This window comes from Phacochoerus africanus, chromosome 5 (assembly GCF_016906955.1).
Source record: "Phacochoerus africanus isolate WHEZ1 chromosome 5, ROS_Pafr_v1, whole genome shotgun sequence".
In the NCBI taxonomy this organism is placed as follows: Eukaryota; Metazoa; Chordata; class Mammalia; order Artiodactyla; family Suidae; genus Phacochoerus; species Phacochoerus africanus.
In genome coordinates, this window is record NC_062548.1 from 2,978,179 (window position 1) to 2,990,526 (window position 12,348).

The 12,348-nt window shown below is 63.2% G+C and overlaps 1 protein-coding gene across 11 annotated transcripts in view; it reads right to left on the reverse strand.

Annotated features, from left to right (window-relative positions):
- Positions 1-577: 577 nt before the first annotated feature.
- MAD1L1 (mitotic arrest deficient 1 like 1) overlaps positions 578-12,348 on the reverse strand; it is a 308,486-nt gene continuing 296,715 nt past the window's right edge. For all 11 annotated transcript variants that reach the window (XM_047779416.1, XM_047779417.1, XM_047779418.1 and 8 more), the window contains one exon: positions 578-1,138. In XM_047779416.1, coding sequence (XP_047635372.1) covers positions 980-1,138 — 159 coding nt within the window. In that variant the 3' untranslated portion in view covers positions 578-979. The remainder of the gene's footprint in view (positions 1,139-12,348) is intronic.

Here is a 12,348-nt window from a genome sequence, read left to right on the forward strand (position 1 = left end):
CCTGGGGGAGGGAGAGGGGGAGGTGGGGGGGGGCTGGGTTCCTGGGGGAGGGAGAGGGGAGGCCCAGGCCACATGGAACGTCTCGGCAGGAGAGGGGCGCCGGGAATGGGCTGCCCCAGGGCTGAGTGGGGGCTTGAATCCACTTTGATGTCTGCCTGAAACCCCCAAACAGGGGTCTGCACGAAACGCAGGACCCCCGGGACCTCCCGCCATGAGGCGAGAGCGCCGCAGCTTGCAGGGCAGAGGTCCTGACGTGGTCGAGTGAAGAGGGGACGTGATGGTGGAACCAACGGCCTCGGACCTGGGGAGACCCTGCCCCCTGTGGGGACTGGCCAGCTCTTGGTACCAGCCCCCAGGTGAGGGGCGCGCTGCCGTATGAAAAGACTCCCCAGTGCCCAGGAGAAGCTGGCTGTCCACGTGCTCCCTTTCCTGTCAGTGGGGCTCCTGGGCTGCCCACCCCACAGCCCCTTGGGTCCCCCCCGCCCCGCCCCGGCCTTGGACCTGCACGGGGGCTGCACCGAGCATCGGCAGAGGGAGGCGGGCAGCTCAGGGGCTCACACACACAGGCTGAGCCGGGTGCGGTGCTGAGGGGAGCCTTTATTTCATAAGCGCCTGGGCCTCTGCTGGCAGCCCTGCTTCACCTGCGAGGCCCAGGCCCAGCCGGGCTTGAGCAGAGGGTGGGGGGGTGCCCGGGGAGGGGACAGGAAGCGGGCCCACAGAGCACTGTCTCCCAAGACCCACCCCCTGCCGCCTCCACAGGCAGCCTCACGCCTGCCTCCCCGAAGGAGGGTGAGGGGTGGTGGCCCGTCCCCGCAGAGTGGCCCTGAGCCAGGGGCCGGGCGCAGACGCCTCTCACAGCAGGAGCCCACCGGCCAGGGTGGTCCTGCACGGGGGTCCTGCGTGGGGGCGGGGCTCAGGGGTCCCCCTCGAGCCAAGTCGCTGGCCGCCCCGCCGGATGGGCAGCGGGCCTAGGGCCGCGCTAGGCCACGGTCTGGCGGCTGAAGAGGTCGAGCGTGAGGGCGCTGAGGAAGGCGGGGATGCTGTCCTGGCGCAGCAGGTGCAGCTCGATGAGCTCCGGCACGGTGCGCGAGAACTCCGTCTCCAGCAGCTGCATCTTGGTGCCCGAGGGGCCCGCGGCCTGCAGGGTAGGGGGACACAGGGAGATGCCGGTGAGCAGGGGTGCCCGGGCGGGTCAAGACGGGGAGGGGTCCCACCCACATGTCTTGGGTCTGGAGGCCGCCTCACCCTGAGACCCCAGCCCTTGCCCATTCAGGGAGCTGGGGACGCAGGCCTGGGGGAGGGGGTGGTCCTGTGACCCTGCTCAGCGAGGCGGTGGCCCTGCTGGGGCGGCTGAAGTGGGGAGGTGGCCACCGAGCGCCAGCCCCCCCGCCAGTGGAATAACCCCCTTCCCCCCACCTGCTGGCCCGGTCAGCTCCACCCCCTGCTCCGAGGCCACGGTGGCCACTGCGTCTGGAGAATCCCAGGCGGACGGGTCACCCCAGTGACGTGTCCACTCCTGAGGGAGAGCTCCCCCCCCCCGCTCACCCCCGTTGGCTCCCGCCCGGAAGGCTTCTCCCCGCTGACCCCCGAATGTGCCCGCCCGCCCGAGGCCTGCCTCTGCCTCAGTGGGCGCGCTCCGCACCAAGGTTCCCGGCCACCCACTGAAAGCTGAGAACCACCGCCCCTGGCCCTCCACAGGGCTGGGACGCGTCCTGGGCACCCGGCCGTGCAGCCTGGGCCGGGGAAGGTGGACCTGCCCCTCTCAGGCCAGGGAGATCCTGCCAAACGCCCCTCAACCCCTGCGGCCCCCAAACCCCACCGCTCTGTGAGGAAGAGACAAGAGGCCCAGCCAGAAAGTGGGCAGGTGACCTGGACGGTCCTTCTCCCGAGGATCAGGGACAGGCGGCCGCCTTCAGGGAGACGCAAACGAAGCCCACGACGGGATCCAGCCGCGTCCGCGAGGATGGCCGGAGCCCTGGGCGACGACCAGGACGCGGGCGCGAGCGAGGACGCCGTGCAGACCGTAGGCACCTGCTCCCGGGCGAGCCTCCCTGCGGGGCACGGGGCCCAGGAGGAGGGGGCACGTCCACGCGGAGGTGGTGCGGGGCGCACAGCAGCCACGCTCGCCCTAAGTGCCACCGCGGGAAGGGGCCACGGCCAGTGGGGCGGCTGGGACGGGGTGTGACTGATGCAGCCGGGGAGAAAGGCCCTTCCGCGTGCACCCCTCCCTGTGCCAGGCCGGCCCCGAGAGGCCGCGGGCCTCCCCTTAAACGAGGGTCCAGAGCAGGCCCACCCAGGGAGGCAGCGGGCAGGCTGGCGGCTCCAGCGCCCGGCAGGGGGGGGCAGGGAGGGAGAAGAGGGAGCCGCCCGCTGGGGGTGTCCGGGTGGGCTGATGGGAACGGTCTCCCAGGGCGGTGCCGGCCGCCCAGCTCGGAGGGCCCTGCAGGGCCCTGAAGTGTCCGTGAGAGGGTGAGTGGGGTGCGGACGGCGCCTCGACAGAGCCGAGTGCCGGGCTTCTCCCCAAAGCCCCGTCCCCGCAGCTCCCTGACGGGAGGCCCAGCCTGGAGGAGCCACGGGAGGGGGCTCTGAGACCCCAGGAAGCTCGGGGCGTCTCGGCAGGGGCCCCAGCTTTGCATCGCCTGCCCTCTGACCTTAGACCCAGGACCCACGACCCTTCCAAGCGGCCCTCAGGGCTGCCCCGCCGTGTCACTCGGCCCCGAGCCCTCCCGGGCGGCCGGCGCTGCTCCGTCGCCTGGTAACACATTCAGTCTCGTCAAGTTCATCACAAACCACTTTTAAACAAAATCAGAGAAGCCAGTCTGACCTTTACCAAGAAAATCCTTTCATTTCTGCCTTCTGATCCTGATTCTGAGTTTTTCCCCTAAATGTCAGAGGGGCTGGTTTTCCTGCAGCTGTCAGCTCAGCACAGACGGGCGGAGGCGGGGGGGGGGGGGGGGGGGGGGGGCGCAGCCCCTCGTTCCTCCTGCTCTGCCCCCTCCCGTCTTCCTGCTCCCCCCCGGCGGGGGGGTCTTCAGCTCCGACTTAAAATCAGGGTCCCCTGGGCGCCTCCCCAACCCTGCAGATCGTGGGGCCTGACACCCTTCACTTGCATCAGACGTGCCCCGTGGGGTCCGCACAGGAGCTGCTGCTTGAATGAGCAGGCCCAGCGCCGCGCTGACCGGGGGTCCATCCGGGCCCCTCTCCCCACACCCGATGTCACGGGTGTGCTCTGTGCCCAGCCTGGGCAGTTCCTGGGCACAGCCTGCCCCCGTAGCCGGGGCTGTGGCAGGACCGGGCAGGGAAGGAGGGCCAGGGCCGCCTCCTCACTCAGCCCAAGTCAGTGTCTGCGCCCCGAGGCCCCAGCGCCCCAGGCCTCAGCCCCCCTCCACGTGGTGCCCTGAGCCTGCACCCCGTTCCTTGGAGCTGCCGTGTCATCAGACGTGTCAGCGAGCTCTGTGTTCAATACCTCCGCGTCCCCAGGCCCCCGGAAGTCACTCTAATTAGGGCTGTTCTCCTAGAGCCAGAGTGCAATTCCTAACGAAGCAAACTGCTGACGGTGCTGCGGCAGGTCAGGGCCTGGGAGGGACAGGGCCGTGCCTGCGGGCGCCCCGCGAGGAGAGACGCTCAGCCACGACGCAGCCTGGCCTCGCCTGGGGCCACCTCTGCCCGCTGGGCAGCAGGGCCGGGCAGCCCGGGGGCAACCAGCCGGCGTGGGCTGAGGTCTGGACGTGGAGCGGTGGTGGAGAAGGGCCCCGTGACGGTGCCGGGGGCACGGTGGGCAGGGAAGCCCACACGTGAGGGCCCCATCCCGCTCCGCCGCTGCGGGTCACTGTCACACGGACGCAGAGGCCACCCTGCATGGGGCTCCCGCCGCGCCTGCCCCGAGGGGCCTGTGAAGGCGGCCTCGACGCCCTAACGGCAGGCTGGCCCCGAGCTGCGCTTCTTAAAGCTCCTTTATGGCGATTCCCCAGGAGGGAAGAGCCCCCACGGAGTGAGGGTTCCTGGCAAGCGCGGAGTCGCCCTCGCTGATGGTCCCGGCAACGTTTCACAAATAAGACCGACGGAGGCGGAATCTGGAGGGCGGAGCCCCGCGAGGCCTGGAGCCCCATCTGGATGGAACAAACCGCGTTCACACAATACGACAGAGGGACCCGGGACCTAAACGCTCCCCTCTGGACATGGTGGGGCGTGTCGGGAGGACCGGGAGCCGGACCCTAAAAGATGCGCGGAGACGAAATGCACACGTCTAAGTCCTAGACGGCCCTCGGCCAAGGAGCTACCCTGAAGGAACACAGCACGGGGACCCAGTGACCAGGCGACAGTCTGGGCGAGCCGAGGGGACAGCGACGGGCTGGACGCTCCCAGCAGGCCGTGGGGAGTGCCCCAGTCAGCTGTCTGAGCCCCACCTCGAGCTGCTCGAGACAGGAGAGCGGACACGAGAGCACGAGAAAGGAAGGAGCAGAGCAGGGCCAGAGGCGGACTCACGCTAAAGGCTCATCCTCTGAAAACGACGACAGGGCCCATACGCCTCCCACACGAACCGAAAGAGGGCCTGGCGGTTCCCAACAGCAAAAATGAAACAGACGCTTACAGCAGCCCCGGAGCTGTCAGACGAAGGGAACACGGCCAGCCCTTGGCGCCCACGGAGCTGACGCCTGACAAGGGGGCAATTCCCGGACAGCACGTGGTCCCAAAGCGGAGCCGAGACGGCCACACACCCCAGCTCCAGCCCAGATCCCTCCCTGGAGAATTTTACCAAACATTTAAACGAGAATTAAAGCCAATTTTACACAATCCTGCCCAGAGTACGGGAGGGAATACCCCCTGGCCAGGATCAACCTGAGTCCAAAACTGACAAAGACAGCGACACAGCACAAAGCAAACAGACGTGTCCAGACCAACTTCGCCCGTGAACTCTGAGGACCAGCCAGGACCCGGTCCAGTCTGGCTCCAGACTGCCGTGAACGAGCCAGCGCACCCAGAGGCTAAAGGACAGGCATCCGATGGAATTCAACACCCGCCCATGAGCAAACTCAGCAAGCTAGGAAACAGGAGGGTGGGCTGGTACGGGGCACGGGGGCACCCCAGTACACAGGACAGAGACCCTCGGAGGAAAACCATCGACAGCCCGCTCGGCTCTAACAAGCAGGACGGCGGGTCGTCCCCGGGCGCCTCTGCAGCCTTTCCCGCCGACGTGCCAGAGCAGCTCAACAGCCCTCGTTAGAAAAAAGGAACTTGACCTGAACCTCACACTCCGTGTAGCATTTAACTTACACTGTATCGTGGACTGGAAGGTAAAGAGCCGGGGATGGGGGGGAGGCAGGGGGAACTACCCCGGCGACCACAGAGAAGAAACGCCAGGGCAAGGAATTCTTAGACTGGACACCTAGAGCTTGAAGCATCAACTACAACACGCACAGAAGCCGGGAGCCGTGGGAACGCGCAGCACGGGCCCTGCACAGACCCTGTGGGAGGCGAGAGGGCGCCCTGCCCGGAGATTCTCGGATGCCCGCCTGTGCCCTTGCCCTGGTGCCAGGGCTGTCTGCTCGGCCGCTCTACTCCCAGGACACACCTGATGAAGGCAATCTGGGGCCGTGGCGGGGCAGGCCACCTGCCAACAGGTGGGTCCCCTTCCCCTGGGCTCAGATGCCCGCGCCTGCTCTCTGCTCCTGCAGAGCTGTCCTGAGAGAGGCGCCCAGCTCTGGCAGGAAGCTGTGGCTGTGCATCTGGGTGGCTGTCTTCACAGCAGCGGGAAAACGGTATGTTCAGATTTGCGGGTGACACCGACACAGGCCCACCTGGACAGAGCTCCCGGTGGCCCTTCCTGTGAGCCAGCTGTTCTGCCTGGCCTCATCCCTGGGGCCACTGCGAGCAGGATGGGGTGGGGACAGGGGACTGGGGACTGGGAAAGGCCTTGTGAGGCTGCTCCAGCCGGGACAGGAGCGTTCGGGCCAGTCCCGGCAGAGCCAGGCCCTGAGCTGGGTCTCGGCCCAGCCGGCCACCCTGCCTGAGGAGCCGAGGGCCCCGTGGCAGTGACCCCTGCAGGCATGCACCGCGCTCTGTGCCCAGTGCCCATGGGCTGCGGCTCGGGCCTCTGGGCTAACTGGAGCCCTCCTCACACTTGGACGAGGCCGGCCCAGCTGTTCCCGCTGACCCTCTGTCTGGGCACCTGCCGCCCCCGGCGCTGGCCCACCGGGGCTCTGAGCTCGGCTCAGGGACACGCGACCAGCGGCAGCCCAGCTTTGGGCTCATCTGCTACCACACTGGGCCCCCCAGAGGCCCCCTCCTCTGGATCCAGCAGACACTGCTCTGAGCCCAGGGACGGCGAGGCTCCCGCCTAGACGAGGCTGTGAGGAAACAAAAACGCTCCATCTTCCAGGAGAACCAGGGTTTCTCGAGCGGAGAATCTAACATTTCCAAGGCCTTCCGCGAGCTCCCAGGCCGGACTGTGGAGGGCGGCTGAGCCCGCTGGCCAGCACCCACCCTGAAGTTCTGTGCTGGATGGAGCCCCGGAGCCCGCCCCGGGGCTGCAGCCGTACCCCCGGCCCTCAGCACTTCATGGACAGCGGGGCAAAGGCCAACGGAAGGCCCGGCGGAACAGGAACGCTGCATGGTTAGCTCAGAGCGGAGGCGCGAGGTGCTCCCGTACGGTTTTCTGCTGTGCCCAGGGTGTTTTTTCCTTTTAAACGATGGCTGCACATTATATTTGTGATCAGAAAAAGAAATCTAAATTATATCCGTAACAGCTGAGCAGCTGGGAGAAGAGGCACCCCCCCCCCACCCTGCCCCCCACCGCTACAGATGCGTGCTGACACCCGGCTTGGCCAGCCGGCGGGGCCTGGGTGCTCTGCGAGGCTTGGCTGTGGTGGGGACGTGTTGTGTCTGCACTGGGACTCCAGGGACAACCTGTCATGGTGCCCTGTCACCACCTGTTGGCCTCCAAGGCTGTGTGCGCTTGGCTGGGGGGCACCTCCATGGGCGGCCCTACCTGCCCGCCCCCAGGTGTCTGCGCTGCAGGTGACATCCAGCGTGGCAGCTGGCAGCCTGCAGACGCTGGCAGACGGCTCGGCATGGCCCGCCCCGCTGGGCTCCGTGGGGGAGATGTACCCCTCCCCCCGAGAACCTGGCCCGTGGACCCTCTCGCCCCCACGAGGATGGGCTTTCCCAGCCCACCCCTCTGCTCTCTCCCAGCCTCAGCGCCTCGAGGACACTGTCCCCCCATGCGGGCCACCGCAGCCCTCTGCGGGCCTGCCAGCTCGGCCCGGCCACCTGAAGCCTGGCGTCCCCCCCTGCAGCGGGGTGTGGCTGCCCGGACCACAGGTGCCACTCAGGGCGGGTGGGCGGCTGGAGGGGGGGGTGGCCCCTCGCTCTGGGTCCCTGTGCTGAACAAGAGAGGGACACGCGGCAAGTGGGTCAGAACGACTCGGCCAGAATGCTGAGAACGCTGTCCCGGCACCAAGTTCCAGGGAACGGAAGTTGGCAGAAAAGCATGTCCAGCACGGGGGGAAAATAGCTCACCCAATTATTCCTGCTTAATTGTACTGAAAAAACGTCTAAATACTGCATGTTCTAATTATACCAGCATTATTGGAATTCACCGTCCCCAGCTAGGGGTGACCTTTCCCAAGAGTGAATGGGGGGATAGCAAGGCCAGGCACCCCAACAGTTACAGATCGATCTCAAACCTGCAATTATTATTATTATTCTATTTATACAGCCTCCAGCCTCCTGGGTGCTCCATTTTAGAGCCAGACGCAGCTGTTCCTGCAGCTCACGAGGGACAGGAGGCCGCACGTGGGGCGGCGAGGCCCGGGAGCGGTCATTTCAGGAGCCTGGCCCTGCACACGCGGTGCCCAGGCCAGCAGCTTGCCCGCCCAGGCCCAGGCCTCCTGCTGGGTGGGGAGTGGAGGCCGCCAGGTCGGGGCAGACGGGAGAGGACGGGCAGGCTGGGCACAGAGCAGACCGCCTCCCTCCTGCTCTCCAGGGCCAGCCGCCTCCTGCCTCCGAGGGATTCGGAGAAGCCCACAGAGGCCACAGAATTGCCTCGAGAGCCACGTCGTTGGACCAACGGCAGAGACAGAGCCTCAGAAGCTGGGTTCAACGCTGGCTGCTCCGCTCGGGCACCTCACCCACCTCTCTGAGCTGGACTCTCCTCCACTGACGTGGGGACACGTGTCTGTGTTCCCACCCGGGAGGTGGGTGGTGGGCTCAGATGATGGGCAGCTCTGGGAAAAAATAGGGAGATTCACCCACCTGCCTGAAATAACCAGAAAAATGAGACACAAAGACAAGACGGTGCTTTTAGGTCCTGGGATGTGAGGGCACGAGGGGCAGGGGTCCTGGGAGATGGGAGGCAAGCCCTGGGACAACCCAGTTTACTCCTCAGGGGACATTCTGGGCACCGTGAGGGGGGGGGCCAGGTAGGCTGGACTCCCTGAGCTGAGTCTGGGGAGACCGGTGGCCAGAGGGTGCAGGGCCGAGGGCCCGAGAGGAGAGCCACGCCTGGAGGACGGACGGCGCAGGGGTCCCTGAGCACTCGGAGCACACGTGTAGGAAACCACCTGAGACCAGGAGATAAACCCAAGAGGATTAGAGCAAGCCCCCAACAGCGGGAGAAGCTGGCCCAGACCAAACAGTCCTGTCCCTGCCAGCCACACCAGAAGAGGCCATCGTCAGAGGGCGGGGAACCACAAAGCGCCTCCCCCTGGCAAGAGCACGGTCACCGCGCCTACAGGTCGCTCTGGTCCTGCTCCCAGACCCTGAGCCAGGACCTCAGAACCATGGTATTTCCGGGTAACTAACAGCACCCTGAACAACACTCAGGAGCAGGAGAAGCCCCCCAGGCCAGCAGGACAAAATTCACCACGCTCGCACCCATCAACGACGACAGACACGCAAAAATCAGGAGAACACGATCTTGGGAGAGAGAAAGCAGTCAAGAGAAATCGATTCAGAACTGAGACTGGTGCTGGAATCAGCAGGTGACCCTAAATCAGTTTATGACTTTACTCCAGGTGTGCAGAAAGCGGAAGAGAGAAGAGAGAGCAAGGGAGCTTCTACAGGGAAGACCCCCCCCCCGATGGGAAGTGTCCTGTGGGTTAAGGGCAGACCAGCCGTCGTGGACAGAAGTTCAGTGAACCTGAAAACACAGCAGCGGAAGCCAATCGGAATGAGGGGGGTGGGGGGAGAGAGAGGGAAAAGGGGGGAGGCAGGGAGGGAGGCTGAGGGGAGGAGGAGGAAAGGGAGGGGCTCTGGGAACGGGCCGTGGGGCCACCAAGGGACGCGCCACACACCCTACAGAGACCCTGAAGCAGAGGCTGAGACGCACGGGCAGGCGGCTGCTAAAACGGCTCCCAGCAAACCCTGCCTCCTGGAATTGGCATCGGTGCAACCTGCTACCCTAGGGTGTGACTCTGAGATGGGATGTCACTTCTGAGGTGACATCAGGGTGGACGGCGACCCGGCGGGGCCCTCCCCGTCTGCGTCTTGCCCCTGACGAAGCGAGGTGCCACGATGAACGTGAGGACCCAAGGGCCCGAGGCCCACACAGGTGAGTGAACGAGAAGCCCTTCGCCCCTGCCCCGGTCGGGGTGCGGGGGGACTGCGGCTCTGGCCGCCAGTCTGACCACAGCCTGTGAGAGACCCTGAGGCGGGGGTGGGCCGAGCCACCAAGGTTGGGGGCACTCTGTCACGCAGTGACGGGTTATCAACCCAGGAGGACAGAAGACAACACTCGGAAAAAAGTAACAGCCCAAAGCATTCGCAATGTGACGACACGCGTGAACTGGCGCATCCAAACAGGTCAGTGAACCCTCCCGGCTCAAAAAATAAAGGAAGAAAATGACACCAAAGTACACTGTCATCAAATCACTCAAAACCAGCCACCAACATTCTTCCAGCAGCCAGAGAAAACCAGACACGTGATCAGAGGGGCACAGGGGGCTGTCAGCAGACCTCACGCTGGAAACAATGAAAGCCAGTGGGCAGTGGGACAGCGCGGCGGGGGGGGGGGTACACAGTCGGAGCCTCTTCAGGTCAATGTGGGGTGGCGTTAGGGCAGCTGAAGTCACCTGGGAAAAGAGGCACAGTACGAGGCCTAAAGCACCCTGAGAAGCAGCAAGATGAGGTTATGATGAACAAGTCAGAAAGGAGATCCATGCATTTGTACAAATTATTCCATTAATCTTAAAGAAGGCAGAAAAAGAGGAACAAAGCATGGGACGAACGGAAAACAAATGATGAGACCTGGGCATAGGGCGGTGGTCGGCTTAAATGCAGGGGCCCGAAGACCCCCGTGAAAAGGCAGAGACTGCCACACGAAATACACATGCAAGGCTCCACTACACGCAGCTCACGAAAGAGTAAACGTGTGGAAAAGACGCGCTATTCCAACAAAAGCCGAGAGCAGGAGTGGCCACGCCAATACCACGCAAAGTACACTTCAGGGCAAAGAGCACTACCGAGGCGAAAGGTCAGTTCGAAAGGAAAACGGGAGTTAATTATCACCAGAAATAAGAGTGAAGAGAAATGCACGACGGAAGCGACACGGCCAGGACTGTCGTGGGAGATTTCAATACCCCCTTCTCTACCGGCAGGGAGGGAGACGGCAAGTCAGCAAGGGCACAGAGGATTGGAGGACATCAAAACAACAAACAAACCTGACCTGACATCTGAAGCACACTCCAGCAGAACACAAATCATTTGCAAGTAATTTACCCAGAGAAAGGACATTCTGAACCTTGAAACAAATTTCGATACATTTAAAAGGATTCGCGTCATACAAAGTTGGATTCTCTGACCACAATGAGAGTCCATCAGAAGCGAATAACAGAAATGCATCTGGAAACATCTCAAAATGTTTGGGAACTTACTAACACACCGCTAAATAATGTATGAGCCAAAGGGAAAAACAGCAGAAGGGAAATGAGCACTTGGAACCAAATGAAGGTAGAACAAAATATCACAATTTTTAGCGCCAAAGTGTCTAAATTAGCAAAGGAGAAACCTTCTACCTTAAGAAACGAAAATAAAAAAGGGCAGAAGAGACCCAGAGGCAACGGAAGGAAGGAAGTAAATATCAAAGCATCATCAGTGCAACAGCAGACAGAAAGCGTTGGAAAGCACGCAGCCAAGAGCGGCTTCTTTCGGAAGACGAATAAAATTGATGGAGCGGCCAGGTCAGTCAGGAATAAAAGAAGACACAATTTACCAGCGTCACAAATGAGAGCGGGGACAGCCCTACGGATTCTACGGGCCCTCGAAGGACAAAAAGGAAACCTTACGAACAACGTTTTGCCAAAATGTGTTTGGTGGCTTAGATAAAACGGACAAATTCTTCGAAAGACCGAAAAGGAAAGACATCCTGAATGGTCCAATGGCTAGCAAGGAAAACGCGTTTGTAGGGAAACACCTCCCAAAGAAATCAGCAAGGCTGGACGGCTTTCTTGACGGATGCCGTGCAGCACTCCCAGAGGACAGAACACCCGGGCTCCGTGCCCGGTGCGGGGACCCAGGAGGACTGCTTTCCACCTCGTGCTGGGAGATGCGCGTCACCGTGCCGCCACGATCAGACGACAACCCTGCGAGGGCAAAATCACAGTCCAGCAATCCTCAGGGCGGAGACGCAGAAACGCGAAACCAAACAGCGCGCCATGCACGTCCAGCAACGTGCACAAGAGACAAGCCAAGCGCAGTGGACCCAGGAAGGCGCGGCCGGCCGGCCGTCAGAGTCCATCAGAGTAATTCCACGTGTTAACAAAGGAAAGACAAACAGCCGCACCATCCCAGCAGACAGAGAGACAGCACGTGAGCGAAGCCAGCACGCATTCCTCCAAAAAACCCTCGGCCGACGACGCTTAGACCACAAGGTCCTCAGCGTGCTAAAGGGCCTCTCCGACGAACCCTCAGCTGACACCACGCTCGGCGCACGATCAGAAGTGTCCCTTCAGCCTGGACCGCGGGCAGGAATGCTCCCTCCACACGTGTACTCACTGGAGCTCTGGAGGAGCTGGCCAGGGAAACAAGGCGAGAAAAAGCAGGAAACCCTCCAGACCGCCCCTGCGGAAGCGCCGGCCCTTATCCACGGACGGCACCGCTGCCTGTAGAAAAGCCAACACGACACGTCCAAGAGCCGTCAGAACCAGCGCGTGAGACAGTGAGGCGCCAGACAAAAGGCCACACACACGACGGAGCTGTTTTCAGACGCTCCCAACAAAGTGGAAGCAGAGGCACAAACTTAGCACAGGCAAAACACGAAACACCTCGGGATAAAAAAGGCTGACAAAAGGCTGGGCCGGCCGCTTGGACGCCGCGCCCCAGCCCCGGCCGCCCCCACGGTCCCGCTGCCCG